The 18,721-nt window shown below is 41.5% G+C and overlaps 1 protein-coding gene across 1 annotated transcript in view; it reads right to left on the bottom strand.

Annotated features, from left to right (window-relative positions):
* Positions 1-202: 202 nt before the first annotated feature.
* tesk1b (testis associated actin remodelling kinase 1b) overlaps positions 203-18,721 on the bottom strand; it is a 28,691-nt gene continuing 10,172 nt past the window's right edge. The window contains exons 3-11 of the mRNA XM_042400467.1: positions 13,574-13,695; positions 13,366-13,414; positions 11,997-12,143; positions 10,146-10,228; positions 4,915-5,005; positions 4,030-4,113; positions 2,750-2,836; positions 2,413-2,509; positions 203-2,315 (exon numbers count right to left, since the gene is read on the bottom strand). Coding sequence (XP_042256401.1) covers positions 1,189-2,315; positions 2,413-2,509; positions 2,750-2,836; positions 4,030-4,113; positions 4,915-5,005; positions 10,146-10,228; positions 11,997-12,143; positions 13,366-13,414; positions 13,574-13,695 — 1,887 coding nt within the window. The 3' untranslated portion in view covers positions 203-1,188. The remainder of the gene's footprint in view (positions 2,316-2,412; positions 2,510-2,749; positions 2,837-4,029; positions 4,114-4,914; positions 5,006-10,145; positions 10,229-11,996; positions 12,144-13,365; positions 13,415-13,573; positions 13,696-18,721) is intronic.

Raw genomic sequence — 18,721 nt, 5'->3', positions numbered from 1 at the left:
GATATCTTCCAAAGTTACAGTCTTTTTGGTACAAATTCCTCTGTTTTTGTTTCCATCCCTCTACTGCAGCTCACACTGTATACAAAATTTCCCCGGACAGTTTTCTTACAGCAAGCAAAACGTATTTCAATGTTAATATTGGTACCTGGCTATTATTTAAAGGACAGACTTGAAAAAAACAGATACGTCAGGAGAACATCGCTGCATTCTATCTTTTTATTCAATGCCATCTTTAAATAATAAGAATCTGTACATCTCTTAAGCAGGTCTTTGACCATTCATTCCCAAAAGTAATAATGATATCAATAGTTCCTTATTAACAACAGTAATACAGTTGAAGTGCTTTAACCAGGCAACCAGAAGGGCCAACAGATCATACAGCAACAAAAATAGTCAAAAAAACGGTGTACAGCACACACTCTCTTAGTCTGCCTCTCTCTCACACACACACACACACACACACACACACACACAATCTCACACTAAATCCTCCAGCTCTTTCTATACACGCTCACATATTTTCATGTCTCACACACACACACACACACACAAAAACAAACAAACAAACACACACACGTCCCAATAGTGCACCATACACCTCATGATAATTAAAGACATTAAAGCAAAAACTGCCTGTTCATTCAAAACAGCACCAAACATCAAAAAAATGCAAAATCATTGCAACAGTAATAATACTAAGCTTAACATTCCTCATTTCAGCATCATCATCATCATCATGAGTCACATGAATTTTTACATCTGCAGATAAACAGGATCTAACCGACCCGGCCCCAAACTGTGTATGTGTGTGTGTTTACATGCTGAACAGTTCCGCAGGCGGCCAATCATCAGTCAGATCTAAGCAGGCACGGCTGACATGTGAAGCTGCGTCGCCCTCAGCCCAGCAGAGGGCGACACACACAACCAGTCTCTCCAGCAAAGATACCAGCTTCTTAAAACAGATCCCAAAGCTTCCATCAGTCAAGGAGTGTGTTTTAGGTAAACTGATCTGGACTCTCAGTCAGACCCTCCTCTGCACCAAAAAGCGTGTCTGGAAAAATAAGCAGGGTATTGCTGCATTAAAATCTGTGCAAATTTTAAGAACTTAATTTCCAGGGAAGAGGTTTTGGTGCAGAGTTTTCAACCCAGAGTCTTTTCTGTGTGTATTTGGTGTTGAGAAAGCCAGGTTTATGTCTGCGCCCCCGGCAAGGCGAGTCCTGGTTCCAGGCTGGTGGTGGTGGTAGTAGGTGTCGGGGAGGGCGGCAGTCCCTTGGGTCCCGGACAAAGCAGCCCGTGAGAGGCTGTGTGATCCCCGTTCAGGTTCTTGTAGGGGTTTCTGCGTGGCGGAGCTCTGAGACACATTGAGGGGAAGCGAAAGCCGGCCAGGCAGCAGCCGGGACAGGAGATCACCTCCTCCTGGTCCAGAGAGTGGCCGCTGCCTGAGCCGAACGGGGAGGAACCAGCGGGGTCGCTGACGGGGGAGTGATACCCGTTGTTGTTTGTTGTGGCACCGGTGTTGGTGGTGCTGTCGCTCCATCCCTGCGGTCGATTCACGACCACGTTGTTATTGTCCAATTGAGATAGAGGAGGCAGGCATGGGGGCCCGTTGGAGATGGCTGACCCCCAACCGTTTGAGAAGGGAGGAGTTGAGGGCTGGAGGGGAGTCGAGGAGTGGGATGGAGGAGGGGAAAGTTTGGAGTAAGGAGATGAAGTGCTGTCTTGTGTTTCCGGGGAACTGGTGCAGTCCATGGGCTCCTCCTCCCCCTCCTTGTCTTGGTCCAACGACAGCGGTTCAAGAGACAGCGGAAGACCTGAATCCCCTGCCAGGTTAGTCCCACTCCCCTCCCTCATCTCCATTTCTTCTCCTAGCAGTCTCTCTTCCTCACTCGTTCCATTTATTTCACCGTTTACAGTGTCTATCTCAGACTGGGACTCCTCCTCGGTGAGGACAGTGCTCGGTGCTGATGTGAGGTGAGGAGGAGGCGTACAAGGAAGTGAGTGGCAGCGTCTGTGCCTCCTGAGCAGGGTGCCACCGTCAGCCTCGGACGCTGAGGACTCATCGCAGGAGTCTGGCGGAGGGGGCAGGGTGAAGGTCAGGGAGATGACTGACTTGCTGGGAGTGTCGAACAGCTTGATCTTGCCGCCTTTGAGGTCCTCCCTCTGAGAGAAAGGGTTGACCCGAGCAGGAGGCGCCAAAGTAACAGAGGGGGGCGTGTCCGGGGGATGGAGCATGTCGGATTTGCTGCGGGAGAGGCGGGGATCTGACGGGAGGCAGAGGGATCTCCGTCGCAGAGGGCCAATTGATGGAGAAACAGCTTTAAAAAAAAGAAAACCAGAGTGAATGGTGCTTAGTGTTAATTTGCGGAAACAAATATTTACTCTCAGGGGCCAACAGAGCATCTGATGACTCACCTTTCACTGCTGGCTCATCCTTCTGTTTCCTCTCAGCCTGCCTCCTCTCCAGCTCCAACACGATTTGGGAGAAGGATGGACGGAGCTTCGCATCCATCTGACAGAAGGAGAAACAAACAGCTTTGAGTCTGACCGATCACAAACATGACAGACGAGACAGAGAAAACAAGTCAAAGACAACTACAGTGATCAATTTAGCTCTTATCCGATCTAGACTTTAATTTGGCAATCTGTGTTCATGAACAGTAGAGTAAACAAAGAAGACAAAACAGAAAATAAATATCAACCAGGGACTGTGTGTGTGTGTGTGTGTGTGTATGGGATGAGTATCTCTTACATTACAGCAGGCGATAGCCAGTTCCAGGAAGTCAGGAGGACAGTCTCTAACGATCTGCTGAAAGGCCTCCACATCCAGACCAAAGTCCTGCACAAAAAGCACAAGGAAATTACAACGATGATGATCTGGTGGTAACATGACAGTTACAAATAGATTTTTTCTTTTTATTTAGGATAATTTTTTGCTTTTGAAGAGCTCTTAAAAAAACATGAAAAAATGCGATCTATACCATCCTCTGTTTAATGCTTAGGTGAGGTGACACTGCCAGATGTGGCCTCAACTGCTGAACTATAAAACGGCCACAAGGGGGAGCCACACGCTTCAAAAAGCTTTCAGTCTATGTTTAACTCTGTTTGTGTCCCAAAGCCACATTACATACAGTACTAACAACATACTATGATAATAAAGTATAAATTACAGGTAGTATAAAATAAATCCATTTACGGTTTGTGCCAACAGAAAATTGTGCAATATGTACCTACAGATGTCAAACTGCAAATTATAAACGTGCACAAAGAGAAAATATTTTTCCAAAAATATGATTTATTTTTTGATTTATTTAAAAACATGTTTTTGGATATATTTCACCACCATCTACAATCAGTTTTAATTTTCTGCAGCTGTGAGCAGCACTTTGATTTCTTTGTCCTAAAATGTGTGTTTTCAGTTTGCATGGTGACCGTTTTCTGCATTCTCCATTTGCATTCTCCACCTGCAGAGAGTACTGTATGCAGTATGAAACTGGTAAACATGGTGAACTGCCATAGTCTCCTTTGTGAGCAGGAGATTCACACAACGCACACTCTCTGTACAATACACACCATCCATTAGGCGCTGCATGTTGGTTATTTTGAGCCCTATCACAGTGACATTTTGGGATGTGTAAATGTTCTATCAAGATAGGAGAGTCAGCTTCCTGTTTGTTCAAGATGATGATCAGAAGTTCGATTCTAAAATGAGATATCCGCCATTTCATATTCTCCAAAATCATCGTTGACATTAAAGTGTCGTTGTCATCTCGACATCTCTGCTTGCACAACAATGATGTCGAAAGTGTTTTCGAAATACTTCCTACTTTAGGCAATAAAATTAATACAGGAACTGTCTGACCTGCGTATTATTAATAATGGCTTTATCAAAAATGTTCTGTGCACAACCATTTATGTAATAAGGGACACTGTGAAAACAAGCGTGCATGATATGATGAGAATGTGATGATGATGATGAAGGATCAGGGGATTTTGTTAATACACGATGATGAAAACATTGTCGTCAGGTACCTCAGTGCGTGGCAGGATGTCAGGGTCGGCCTGTATCCTCGCAATAATCTCACACAGGATGATCCCATATGCAAACACATCCACCTGCAGGGAGGAAGACGAGTCAGTTGACAAGAGATACACGCGGAGATAAAGACGACATCAAATATAACAGGAAGAGACCAACTCTGACCAACTGTGCTTATATTATGGATTTACTACACTTTCATCTTACAAAATGGTGTAAAATTAACAATATTTTTCATAAAATGGCTTGAAAACATTCAAGCCTGAAACATTTTGTGTATAGATGATAAAAAAAAAATTGGATTGGTTGTTAAATTTTAATGTTTTTTTAGTAAGAAAACTTTCAAAAGTTTGAAAAAAGCAAGATGGACTAATTAGTCTACTTTGATTTCTCATGTATGCTTGTTGCATTATGCCTCATTAGTAATTTATGAATCTTGTTGTAGACATGAAGGTCTGAAAAACTGATTATATAAGTTTTGTAAACTGATATTTTTTATTTTTAGACTAAAAGAGGAAAACGGGCTGCATTGTGGGTCTGATTTAAATTCATTTGTAGTTTCTTTTAAGACCAGGCACGCTGAAAATTAATATAAAAAGAACATAATAATCACTTGCATGTAACCTGAACAGGCAATCATGATTTCCACTAAGCTAAACAGAAATTACTAGTAGCAGAGGCCAAGAAGTACACCTCTTACATAACTGAATTCCTGTTTGCCTTCCACATAACAACTGATTTGTTAAATATTTATTGCTTTGTTTTAGTGCCTGGTTGCTCGGTTTATGTGACCGAGCTTACATCACACCCGCTGTGGACCTTGAACTTTTGCAACCACCTGCAGCTGAGGGTTAATGAAGAGAGTTATCCGTCATTACCTTCTCATTATACAGCTCCCCTCTGAGCACCTCCGGAGCCATCCAGTAGGGGGAGCCGACAACAGCCAGAGGCTCCTGGTCTGCTTCCTCGCTGCAGAGAGAGGAAAGAAACACAGACTTTCATGTTAAAACACATACTTATTAGAGGCTCTTGCGAAAGCAAAACCTTCCAAATCCGTTTCACAACATCAGAGTTTAAAAAAGGACATTTTAATAATTTAGTTTGTTTGAAAGAATATCACAGCGCAAGATCAGAGTAATGTTTCTTTAAGGGCTTATGAATCTATTAAAAATGTATCAAATCACAAGAATTAATTGTTCAAGAACTTAAAGTTGCTCTAATCAATCTTTTTAAATTAACAGTGACTCTATTGCACCCTGTGGAGCGATTTCACCCATTTTGGATCATTGTTTGAGTTTCTGCCTCACAGACTCTGTTTCCATTAACCTCGTTTCCGGCGGCACCAGGCAGCCGAGTTCAGAGAAAAAGCTCTAAAAGCCCGCTCCTCCACCGAACTGCAGACACAGTTAGCAGCTAGCTGGTGAACAAAACGGAGCATTTAGCAGAATGAATATTGGACTTATGTTTGTCAAGTTGCCGCAAACACGACTCAAAATGAATGCTGATGTTGCTCTGTATCTGCTGAATGTGTTTGTACTTATATAAAAAAAGGCAAAAAAAGTCAATATTGTGTTTTTTAGCTTGTTCCATTGCCCCCAAGTGGTTAAAGAAATGATGCAGCTTTAATAGTTTACTAAGGTTGGTTAGTTGATCTGAAGCCATCTTATTACAATTGAACTTAGTTTTAAATTCTTATTAAACCAAATTAAAAACAAAAAGATTTACAATTTTTAAAACCTACATGACAAATTTTTCCCTTTAAATATGGTGTAACATAAGATTTATTCTGACAGTGAAGCAAACTAATTATGGAAGTTCTTTTAAGAGTATATAGAGCTGCAATGATTAGTGTGACAGAAAAAAACTATATTGATAATCAATTAACTGTTTAAGTTAAGCAAAAACACCAAATGTTACCAAGTTCTGGTATCACAAATACTAAGATTTACTTCTTTTCTAATGTGATAATAAACTGAACATTGAGTTTTTGGCTGGTTCTGAAAATGTCATCATATTATGGGACATATTTTGTTTCACCGAATGATTCTTTGAAAAATATAATCCACCAATTAATCAATAATTAAAATATTTGTTCATTGCAGACGTACCAAAATGGCAAAAATGGGTTAACGTCTGCATACAATAGATGAAGACATATAGACACACCTTCCCATTGAAGGGAACGGGAAGGTGTGTCCAAACTTCTGACTGGTACTGAATGTCCATCAGGATAAGGATGTTTGTTTAAACGACCTAACAGTGCAAAGTCCCATCAGTGATGCATGAAAAACAATAAAAAATATTTTCCTTTATTTTTCCATTCAGGAGTCATGCGATTTGTGAGAGACTTAGGATGACAAGAGATAAACAAGCGAGGAGGCATCACGCTCCATTTCATTAACGCAAAACCTAATCAAGAGGTTTTATGGGGTGAAACCTACCGGTGTGTGTGTGTGTGTCTGTGTGTGTGTGTGTGTGTCTGTGCGCACTTCCTCCGTATCTAAGAAACCACAGTGTTTTTCGGTTATGTGGAGATATTGTTGTGCAATTTTAGCTGAATAAAAAGGAAGGAAAAAAGAATGTGCAAGGGCAACGTGCTTGCACACATGCCTGCATACACACACACATGCACGCACAGAGACACACACACACACACACACACACCCTGCTGGCAGATACTTCCTCTCTGTGCTATTTCCATCTGCTACTGTGGGCTATGATACTGCAGAAAATACAGGCAGGAAAGTGATGGCAGAGGGAGAAATGAGGAGCCGAGACGGTCATGGCTCCCAACGTAAACACCATTTGGAGAAGTGGACGGACAAAACAAGACACAGAAAGCAACAGAGGGGAAAACACCTACAAAAAAAATTCAATAAATGAACAAAAGAGTTAAATAACAACAACAGAGGAATGATGTGAGAGTAAAGGACAAGAGTGACTTGTTATACAAGGGCCAGGAGAGATCCAGTAAAGCGCAGAGCGCAAAAGGAGGAGGACTGGAATAGTTTGACCTTATTTGGAGTGCTTTTCCTAAACCCCCTTCATCTCCTCTCCCTCCATCCATCCTTCCCTCCCTTCCTCCATGCCACAAGCACAGTGGTAGACTCCAACACAAACACATACACATATCCGAGAAAGGGTTGTCAACATCGTCCATTCTCAGTTAACACTCTGCTACAGGATACAACCGTGTTTGACTAAAATAAAGAGCAAACATCCTCTTGAAATTGACTGAAACACAATTCGCCAGCTGCTAATGAGACCAAGGCCAAAGCAAACAAGAGACTTCATGGTTGATAGCTGCAGGTATGCAAAAATACACAATAACAGACACATGCTCACTCAAAGTCAGGTGGAAGAGCTGCATGTGCAAAATATAAAGCTCGATTTCAGCTCGTCTGATTAGTTTTGACAAGTTTTAAAACCCCAAATTTAGAATTTTTCCGAACCAATTTTAGTCAAAAGCATGAAAATCATGACACAAACTTTTCCTTCCAGACAATGACGCACGCTTGTGTAAACACAAAAAAGGTGGCCGGGCACAAACAGAGCACACACACACACACACACACACACACACTCTCTCTCTCTCTCAACACACACAGTAAAGGGCAGGCCAGGTTACAGTGGCAGCTGTCTCGCCTCAGCCAGAGTCGTGTGTTTACTAAAATGATTGCAGACAGAGAGGGGAGGGGACAACCTAATGGGACCTGAGAGACTGTGAGTGTGTGTGTGTGAGTGTGTGTGTGTGTGTGTGAGTGTGTATGTATGTGTGGGCAGTGGCCTGTGACATACTGGCTGCTGGCTCTCACTGCGTTTCTTTGAGGTCAAGCTTCGACATCCCACTCCCAACAATTCAGCTGATGCTCTACATCGTTAACAATCCACCGCCCGACTGTTGAGCCGTTTACGTAGCAACAATATTCGTAAAGTAGACAAACTGTCTCATTTGAGTCATGGACTTTTATGGACATCGAGGAGAAAGTGGGGTCACAATACACTGGGAACACGGGGAAAGAAAAACAAAGTAGATTTATGCTAGTCATTTACTTAATTGCAAATTGACCGAGTGGTACTTTACTGAACTATTTAAATATTTGGAGGGCTTAAAGCAGCTGTGATCTATATTTTTTATAAAAACAATGTATCAAATGACAGTGTACAGAGAAATTATCACCCGACTCTGCAGCTCCTCTCAGCTTGACAGAACTTTATAGCGAGCTTTAGCTCCTTGTTTAGCCGTCTGGCTGCAAATTTACTGTTCTGGTTCACTCTGACAGCTCTCATAACGTCATTTTTGGTCCCAGCAGGCAGCTGTTTTCTGAGAAAAAGCTCTAAAAATCGACTGTACAGTACCTGCTCTGCACCAAAAAGCAAACAGACACAGTTAGCGACTAGTTGGTGAATACAGTGGAGCATTTAGCAGCTAAAGGGTTAGATATTTCCCTCAGGAGTTGGTAGAGAGCAAAAACAGAGCTGAGAGAGAGTGAATATTGGACTGACATTCACCAGGTGGACAGAAACACGACTCCAAATGAATAATAATGTTGCTCCATAGCTGCTGGATGTGTAAATAGGCAACTGTTTGCTAACAAATGCAGCATATGAACTTAAAAATGGCTTTTAACGCTGCCCCCAATTGTTAATGCAGGTTTAAGGAATAGTTCGGCATTTTGTGAAATATGATAAGATGAGAAGTTTGATACCACTCTATGGCGTTAGAGCTAGGAGACGATTAGCCTAGCTTAGCTTGAAGACTGGAGGCAGGGGGAAACAGCTAGCCTAGCTCTGTTCAAAATTAAAAGATTTACTTACCAAAACCTCTAAAGCTCACTAATTAACATATTATATCTTGTTTATTTATATTGGTACAAAAACAGAAATGTGAAACAATAATTGTTATGGTTTTAGAGTTATGTAGTGTTAGCACTATAACGGTTTATTCATCCAGCAAGCCCCCACTTTCAGTCTTTATGCTAAAATAGGCTAATCGCTTCCGAGCTTAAGCTCCGTATTTAATGCACAGATATGATAGTGTCATTATAACATGTAACTCATAAGGATATTTCCCAAAAAGTCTACATAATCCTTTAATATTTTTACCCTACTACATTTATCTGACAGCTGTAATTACTGGTTACTTTGCAGATTTAGATTTTACATTTAAAGTGAGATAAATGCATAAAATATGTTTTTTAAAGTAAAGAGAAATTGACCGAGTGAGACAACACATTTTAGACATTATTGAAAGATGCTGAGAATTTGTTGAACCCGTAGAGGAGCATTATGTAATCCTTCAACTAATCCCCCAAATTCCCAAAGCTGGAAATGCTGTCAGGTTTTCAGCTCGTCCCTCCCTGTTTTGGAAACTTATTTATTTCCTGTCTCACATTTTTTAGATTTTTCATTTTCACTCTGATGCAGACACAACTCTTCAATAAAAAGTTTTCCATTGAGTATTTCCCCCCTTTGTGGTACTAAAGCTTTTAGTTCAGTGAAGAATTTGAGCATCAGAAATTATGGGAGACATGATGTCAGTGGAGAACCAGCTGAAGAAAAAAAAAAACTTCAGAGAATGGCTGGTCATTTATAGTCATAAAAACACACCACATAAATGTCACTGAATAATAAAACACACAGCTGCAAACACAAGAAGAAGAAACACAAAGACAGAACGAGATGACAGCAACAGAGGTCGTGCGTCATGGACAGTCGGATTAAATACTGACACCTTCCCTTCCTCTTCTCCCTTGAAACAAGGCTTGAAAAAAAAATATAAATATAATTCCGCAGAGAGCGAGTGGTGGTGGAGAAGAGGAGGGGGGGGGGGGGGTTTACAACAACATTAGGAGGTGAAGCAACACGTGTCTGCATACTTTGGAAAAACCTGACTGAGCTTTGGTGTGAGTAATGTGTCTCTTTTAGTGTGTGATAGTGTGTCATCCGCGAGGAAAGAGAAGCAGTGGGAGACATGTTCCCAACACTCTTTATGGCGTGAAGGTTAAATATGAGAACAAGGGAGGTGGAGGAATGTAATTTATTGAGCGCGACTTATCTAATCAGAGTGTTGATAGACGTTTTGATGAATGGACTGTTATGGACTGACCTGTAATCTGGGATTTTCTCCGCCAAGCCAAAGTCTCCCACCACGGCCGAGCACACGCAGCCCTCCCAGCGCACCAGGCAGTTCTGCACAGAGGGTCAAAGGTCACACACACACAGACACAGACACAGACACAGACACACATTACTTTGGGCTGCTGTTAAGTGTGTGACCAGTGTGTGTCAGCATTCCTTTATGTGGTCTTCTGTGTACATTTCAACACTGATTTAATTGATTTTATTGAGCTTTTCATTTTCTTAAAAAAAGGGCTTTTCAGGATGACGATACTGGAAACGTTCAGCTTTTGTCAATAGCAGCTGTGAACTGCTGATGTTTCCAATTAAGTAGCCCCACCATCAATTAAAATAAATGATAGATTTCTGCGATGTTTTTCCACGTTGTGTCAACTTCTTAGCAATTATGACCACAGTTTGTCCTCAAGTGTTAAGTTTGATTTGTGAGTTGCCGACAGTTTCCAGCATGTCGACATTTCCTTTTTAGACTCGTTGCTTAATTGGGGTGCAAGCATCTACATGTTTTTTCTTCTTTTTGATTTTTACTCTGACTGACAACTTTCCGCATTTCCTCACTCGTATTTCTCTTGAATTTTTATGGAGCAGTCCAGGCCTGAAACATGAGTCATTCACAGTCTTTCTCCAGAGAGGTGGAAAGGATGTTTATCTAAGAATTATAATTTCTTAATCTAAGAATGATTGAGTAACAATGTACGAGCAAACCTCAAAAAGACAGGTACGTTTGATGCCCAGTATTTGCCAAAATATTGATCCACATCAGTAGTCTGAAGTATTTGGTGACATTTTCCGCTCGTCATCACTTTAATTTAACTTTTTCATTCATTTAGATTTACATTCAGTTACAATTATCGTAATTAATCAACTTGCACAATTTGATTTTGCATTTAAGTTTATTAGCATACTTTGCCGCACATAATTTCTAGATGTAAGCACGCACATTTAGTTGATTTTATCAATACTTAAGTTCTGTTATAAGTTGCATTGAGATCATTTTCTTTCTTTCTTACTGTGCTGCTGCTCCGGGACGTCTGGCTGCCACCATGTAAAAGACAAGACAGTTCTGTTTTGTTGACCTTTTAGGGCTCAGTTTAGTCATTTGTCACTTTTGCTTTGTTCTTTCTCATCTCTTAGTTAAATAAAAAAAAACCCATTTTTTGAAATTGAAAACCAGTGTCCCGTCTCTTCCTACTCGGCTCCTAACACACAGCATTTAAAAAAAAAAAGACTGCTTCAGTTATGAGTATGTGGCCTTCCCCTCTTTCCTTTGATGCCTCCATGTGAGCCAGTACCGCACTATGACAGATCAGCATGTCAACATTAACGTCACCTCCTGCTCACTGCTGCCAACTGCTGCTTTAGGTCAATTTAGCTGCACGCTGTTTTGGACTTTCCTGTTTTAGTAGCCTACTGTGCATTTACATGTTCAGTTTCATTCAAAACATTACCGAAATTAACCTACATGCACAGCACAACATTTCCCACAGTTCCTGTTTGTTGCCTGGTTGGCACGTAGCCAGTTTCTCTACCGGACCTCCATGATTTAAGCTTCATGACGCATCTGCAAAGCTCTTTACTGTTTCCAAAATCTACATTAAAGCAATACATCATCAAGTGTACACAGATATGAGCTTCTCATGTTTAAACAACACTTCAAGTAGCAGAAGGTCTTGTGGAGAATCCATATGCTTGTCGTTTAGTGTGCATCAGTGCATGTAATACTTATATCGCTACCTTAGGAGCAGAGTCCCCGTGGAGATCAATCTGTGCTAATGCAATGTACCGTACGTGGGCACTGATGCGTGTGTGTTTGTGTCGTCACCTTGGAGGTGAGGTCCCTGTGGAAGATGCCTTTGCTGTGCAGGTACTGCAGCCCTCGAGCGATGTCCAGAGCCAGGCTGAGCCGCAGACTCCACGACAAGTACATGTCGCTGCCCAACAGCTGCTCCAAGTTACCGCCGTTGATGTACTGAGAACAACAACAAGTGTTAATTAGAAATTCACGATGAAAGTATCTCATTTTGAAATTGCTTGATTGTTCATATGAAAGCAGTTTCTGATATTGGTTTGGGAAACTGGGAGTAGAGCTGAGAAATAATTTCATATTATTGCCTTTTAGTGGAATGATAGTCATTCATCATGATGATTTCTGTTTTCCATATTATTAATCAAAGCATATGAAGAGTTTAGTCTTGTGGCAAAGCATGATAATTATAAATGGAGCGGGCCAGAGATGTCACTGTCCAAAACAAACCAATCCATCACTTATTGATTGCTTCATTTAAAAATAAAACACACACACATACATTTTCAATGCGCATATGCCTATGTAACATGCTGACCTTGAGTGTCAGACGTCAGATCACCAAATCCCCCTTTATCCCCTTCCCTTTTCACTATTGAGCAGCTCAGTTACCATGGCAACGTCAGGTCAACCCATCACACATAAGAAGCAGGTGAAATGTCACGAGCTGCCTGACCTCAGTCTGTGTAACTGAGTCAACTCAGGGCTCACTGGTCTGACAGTCACAGATGCTCTCGCTGTATAGCAGATGAAACTGCTGTGTTTTTGTCATAAATGTTGCTGCTTTAACGATCAACCTCTCCACAATATATTTTCATAGAAGAACAAGTATCTAAACTGGGTTTTCAAAATGTTTTCTGTCCACGAGATCCAAATAATCCTCCAGCCTGATATCTAACCACTGATACAACGTTTTTAAGAGATTACAACCTTAAAAGCATCACTAATTTGAAAGCACAGATGCTAACATGACGTACACATACAGTAGCAGCTCATAATATTTTTTAATCATGTCCACAACTTGATCAAATCCTTCAGCTTTTAGTTTTCAGTGAAAAATTGGTTTGATTGGTTGAGATACTTTCAATCAGTTTAAAAGCAGGATCTTTATGAGAGTGTTACATTAGCTCACAGAAGTTATTGAAAGAGTGGATTTATACTATTTAAATGTTTTCTATGTAATTATCCCACATTTTTCTGCCACTCAACGCAATTATATCATGATTTGCTTGCAATAAATACTTGTATTTTTGCAAACTTTTGTCTTTAATAGATAAAGTTTTACCTCTGCACCGCCAATTTCTCACTATCACTGAATAAAGTGATTCTGAATCTTAAAAATGCGACTCTTCAAGTCTACTCAGCAGTAAGTTAATTAGCGTCTTACCTCTGTAAGAGCGTGGAGCTGCCCCTCATGGACACACACTCCTATAAACCTGAGGGCAGAGCAGACAAACACATCGCTTTATCAATAAGAGGAGAACAGTTTCTACACGCAAAAGATATTTTACGACATGTCCGGGCTCTTCACAGGGACCAGACAAAGCAGATCCAACAGAAGGATGTCGTGTTGGTTAATCCAGTGTTTCAGTTACCTGAGTATGTTAGGGTGCGATAGTCGGTTCATGAGCTGGACCTCCCTGAGCATGTTGGCTCTGTTACTGGCCAGGATGTTCATCTTCAGAGCCATGACCTGGCCCGACACACGATGCTGCACCTGGATCACGCAATAAAAACACACACACACACAAAAAAAAAATGCTTTATTTTGATCCACCGACAAATAATTCACACTGAAAGGATTTCAAAACTTCAGGTTTAACACAGAAATAAGAAAGGAAATTATGCAATACAGTACAAAAATGTCCTTTTTTTAAAAAAAAACAAACTCTGGCCTAACAGACTCATGACAGTTGGAGTGAAATCTTCTTGAAAAACACCTCACAGTACACGTGAACACATTACACATATAAGCAAAACAAGCCTGCAGAACAGTATTTACACCAACTGAAGTAATAATGCTAATCTAAGACTTAGTGCTGAGTAATAATAACACTAAAGTGCTTTTGGAAACCGGCCATAACACATTAGCAGGTCAGTCAGTTGCGTTTCTCCATTTGTCTTGGCTGCTTCTCTGCCCCAACCTGCTGCTATGGCATTGGCTCCGTCTGGTATGGTAACCATGGTGACGTGACATGCAGGCTACATGTTAGTGCATATTTGCTCGGGAAAGCGGTTCGACTGCCAAAGAAATACATAGAAGCAGCAGACAAGCACAGATTACTCACAGAGAGAAGTCAGGAGGTGTTTCTGAGTCTGTCTGAGTTGTTTTGTGTTAATAAGATGTGCGACTGAAGTGAGAAACTCTAGTATGTGTGGAGTTTCCAGTGTTGCTGTGAAAGTGAGAAGAGGAAAACGCTGGCAACAAATACAATAATATGACTGTTTAGTTTCTCATATTTGTGTACATTGTTTTTTTGATTTTTATGCTTTTTTTGCATTGGTGCATATCTGAAATATCTCAAATATCTCAAATAATATGGCTGTTTTATAGATGTTTAATAAAAAAATGTATCTGTTGTCTCATGTTCATCTACCTGTCAATCAATGCAAGTGTACGGTGGCCTATAAAGGTCAAAGCACATACAAAAAGTGAACGCACAAACATTAAAAGGAAACGCACTCCAAATCAAGACTTGCTACAAATACCAAAACTCATACACAGAAAAAGGTTAAAACACATGCAAAAATACTACATAGCTAATCGCCACAGTACAAGTGTGATAGCAGGTTCCAATCCAAGGTAGAGCTGCCATTAACGATTATTTTCATTATCGATTAATCTGATTGTTATTATCTTGATTAATTAAGTGTTTGGTAAATAAAAAAAAAAGAGAAAAAAAACAGTTTAAACCAGAAGTCTACAGCCATGTTAGCAGCTACGTAAAGTGAAAAAATGTCAAGTATCAGGCATCAGATGTTTGATCAGAATTAAAATCTTGTAAGCTTATTATTTGATCTGATAGCTCCTAAATTAAACCACAATTTGATGCACTTTGAACTTTATACAGGCGAAGTTCTTGCACAGCTGTTTGTGTTTAGGTAACACTTAACATTTTAGAACTTCTTTTATTAAGCTAAAAAAAGTTTTATAGAGCATATTTTTCTAATTAAGTTAAAGTATTATTCAGGTATCTATCCAGCACTTCTATTGAATAATTACAAAACAATACCTGTCCCTACTTAAAGGATTTTCAATCAGTTTGTAAGCAACAGCAGGTTGGAGTCTCCTGACTCCTGATCTCAAATGCTAGCAATATTTCCTTTGAGCTAATAATAACAACGACTGGCAACAGAAGGTTTCAGTTGTGTATTCATTAGTGACATGTGTGTGTAATGAACGACAGGGTGAGGGAGCAGGAGAGAGAGAGTGTGTGAGAGGTCATCTAGTAGCTGGACCAAGTCTGGAGTCAGAAATGCTGAGCTGAAGTCAGTGTGACACTGGCCTGGATCTCAGCTGGACTCTGGATCAGAGTGGTGATGGAAAAAAAAACCCCAAAAGAAAACCACAAAGCCTATTAGAGACCAGACCAGAGTGCAGTGAGTAATGCTATTAATACACACACACACACACACACAAAACCCAGGTTGCCCTCTTCATCTTAACGGCCAGTCAATGAGTCAATCTCTGCTGCACCAAATCCTCTCTCCACAGAGCTACTTGACGACTTCAATCTGCTGCAGAGTGCTGCGCACACATGCATGGATGCACACATGTAAATCAACACGCAGCACACATTTGTACAGTAGCCGCTTCCTCTTGCTAGGAGAAGAAGTTGGAGCAGAAATTTAATCACACCACAGAAGTATTAAAGGTCTAATTTCTGCTTCTCTTTATACATTTACAGCACTTAGAGGATGAAGCAGTGCAGGCCGGTAGAGGTACAGTAGAGCTCTGCAGCCGATTAGGAGGTGTCTATTCTCCGCCGCATCCTGCTTCCATTAGTGTGGGGCTCTGCGTGGCTGCGGGTTTACATCACGCCTTTTCCCAGCACACATCTGCCTTCTCACTTACTTTAAGAAATTCTGACATGCTCGTCCGTCATCCTGCAACTCCACGAGTCAGCCAAAACGTACACACTCTGACTCATATAGGCAGGTTACAGTGCAAACGTGAGCCAACTGCTGATGCAGCAGCTCCCGGTGGCTGGAACTGCTGAACGCTGCTTGACCCAACTGTTTTGTCTCGACCAGTTTTTTTAGCCTACAAACAAACAAAATCATTACAGGCTGAGGGTGTGTCTGACTCACCATGAGGCTCAAGTGTAATTTGGGTGACATTTTTTCCAGGTGTGTGTTTGTGTCACAGTCTGCTTTCCACCAAGCTTAACTCTGCAGAGCCACAAGGAGCTCTGTGTGTGTGTGTGTGTGGTTTTTTTTCCAAATGCATTATGCCAAACACTTTACTGGTCATCTCCACGGACTTGCCACTGGAATGCCGATGTCCACGCCTACATAAGGATCACCACACGATACGAAGCAAACACACACACACACACACACACACACACACACAAATGAGAGGCCTCTGCTCACATGCACGTGCCCAGACACTCCCTAACGCTCTCCTTCAAAAAACGTACTCGGCCTTGTAAAGTGCTGCTGTCAGCAGAGGAAAGGTCACAAGCATCTCTCCCTCGCTCTCTGTGCAGCCAACATGTGCAGCGATGTCTGTCATTAGCCGGCGGCCCAGTGAGGCAGATGCTGATGCACAGCCAGACAGAGAGGAGGATGTGTCAGAGACTGCAGATGCAGGATGCACACAGGGGCAAGAGAGATGACTTCGACCTTAAAACAACCTGTGATTTTAATGCCTCTTAGGCAGAAAATATGGATAAGGGGAAATCCAGTCTTGGGAAACTGTAGGAAAATTTGTTTCGGTCTAACTACATTTCAATTTGTTTTTGTAAAGGAGGGTCGTAGCCAGGAATACTGGAATACGAAATACTGAAGGTCAAGAGTCTGCTGAAATATATTTTCAGTAATTTTTCTCCCTACACAATTACCTAAATGCTATTTCAAACCATTCACACAATGCAAGGAATATAATTACAGAAAAAAAAAGATCCTGACAACACTGAGGTCATGACCTTGGGTGTCCTCAATGGTATCTATGGCCCTGTTTTTGTGAAGGTTTAGTCTGTGTATATGATGTAGGAAAGTATGCATGACAATACTTTTGCTCAGGGGTTGTTTTTTTGTTATTTGGGCCAGGCTGCTTAGCTCCACTGAAGAGAAGTCTTAATACTACAAATGATATTTAAAGGCAATAGTGTGCTTTGTGGTAAAGCTCTTTTCCGTTTGCACCCCTGAGAGCTTGACTAGTCTGCTCAGATCCCTGACCGCAACCCCATCCAACACCTTTGGGGTGAATTGGAAAGCTCACTGTGAGTCAGGCCTTATCGCCCCACATCACTGGCCGACCTCACTAACGCTCTTGTGACTGCATGTGAGCAAATCCCCGCAGCCAGCTTCAGAGATCTTGCGGGAAAGCCTTCCAAGAAGAGTGGAGGCTGTTATAGCAGCATAGTTTTGGGATGAGATTTTTTAAACCATCACATATGAGTGTAATGTTTGGGTGCTCACATACTTTGGTCATGTAGTGGCAATTCTGTCTTTGAACCAAAAAAGAAAAGTCAGTCTGCAGAACAAAATCACATGCTGCAGTGCTGCAGAGGTGGAGTGTGGTTGAGTGTGACCACACGACCAACTACACACACACACACACACAGCAGAACGGATTTGCCTCTGGACACTGGGTCAACTCTTCAGACCTCCTTTTCTCTTGTGGATTTCATGGTTACTTCACAACTTCCCATCAGCAGGGACCAATGTTATCATTTCACCAGCTGAATGAACACTTTCATAAATCTAAAGTCAACTTTTAAATAAACCACTCAGTGACCTCCAAATAAACAGTGGGGTTAATCACTGGAAATATATAAACTCTACTAAAAATCTGTTTCCTATAGCTGTAAAACCTGAAAAAAGATCTAATGATTTGGGGAACTGTAAAGAGAACATACCTTACACAGTTTTACTAATCTGTAACCAGGCCCTAAAGAAAGTATCATCATTAAATATGCAACATTTGCAGCAGTTTGCAACTAGAATAAAGCATAAATTACCTTTGAATCTGCATTAAGAGCCATCACTTTAAGACAAAGACAGGAAAGCTTCAACCGATTTGACACGCAAGCTTCACGCTGAAGTGTGAAGTGAGTGTGAGTCAAAGCATCGAGAAATTACATCTCCTACAAAACAACTCAGGCCTTAATCCGCCGCCTGAGGCCCGGCTCTCAGTTATTGCGTGAAGGAGCACAAAAAGCGCGAGTGTATGTCAGAGTGAGGATGCGTGTGTGTGTGTGTGTGTGTGTGCAGGCGACTGAAAAAAACAAGGCACCCGGCCAAGTCGGGTCCATCAAGTGAGCGAGCGAGAGGGAGGTCCCGCTCTGTGCGGTAGAGCTGGGTTCAGAAACACAACCTGATCCGGGGGGGCGCGCGGTCCAGGTAGCTGCCACCTCGATTTATTATTACACAACAGCAACACTGAGCTGACCACGCCTCCTCACCTTTCCACATACACGAACCTGAACAAGTTCAGTTTGTTATGTTTTTGGGGATTTTTTTTTTTGTGGGGGGGGTTTGCTGTTCAGTCAATAACACATTTTGGTGTCTAGTCA

The sequence above is a fragment of the Thunnus maccoyii genome, chromosome 22 (assembly GCF_910596095.1).
Source record: "Thunnus maccoyii chromosome 22, fThuMac1.1, whole genome shotgun sequence".
Lineage (NCBI taxonomy): Eukaryota > Metazoa > Chordata > Actinopteri > Scombriformes > Scombridae > Thunnus > Thunnus maccoyii.
This window is presented reverse-complemented; position numbering and strand designations above follow the sequence as displayed.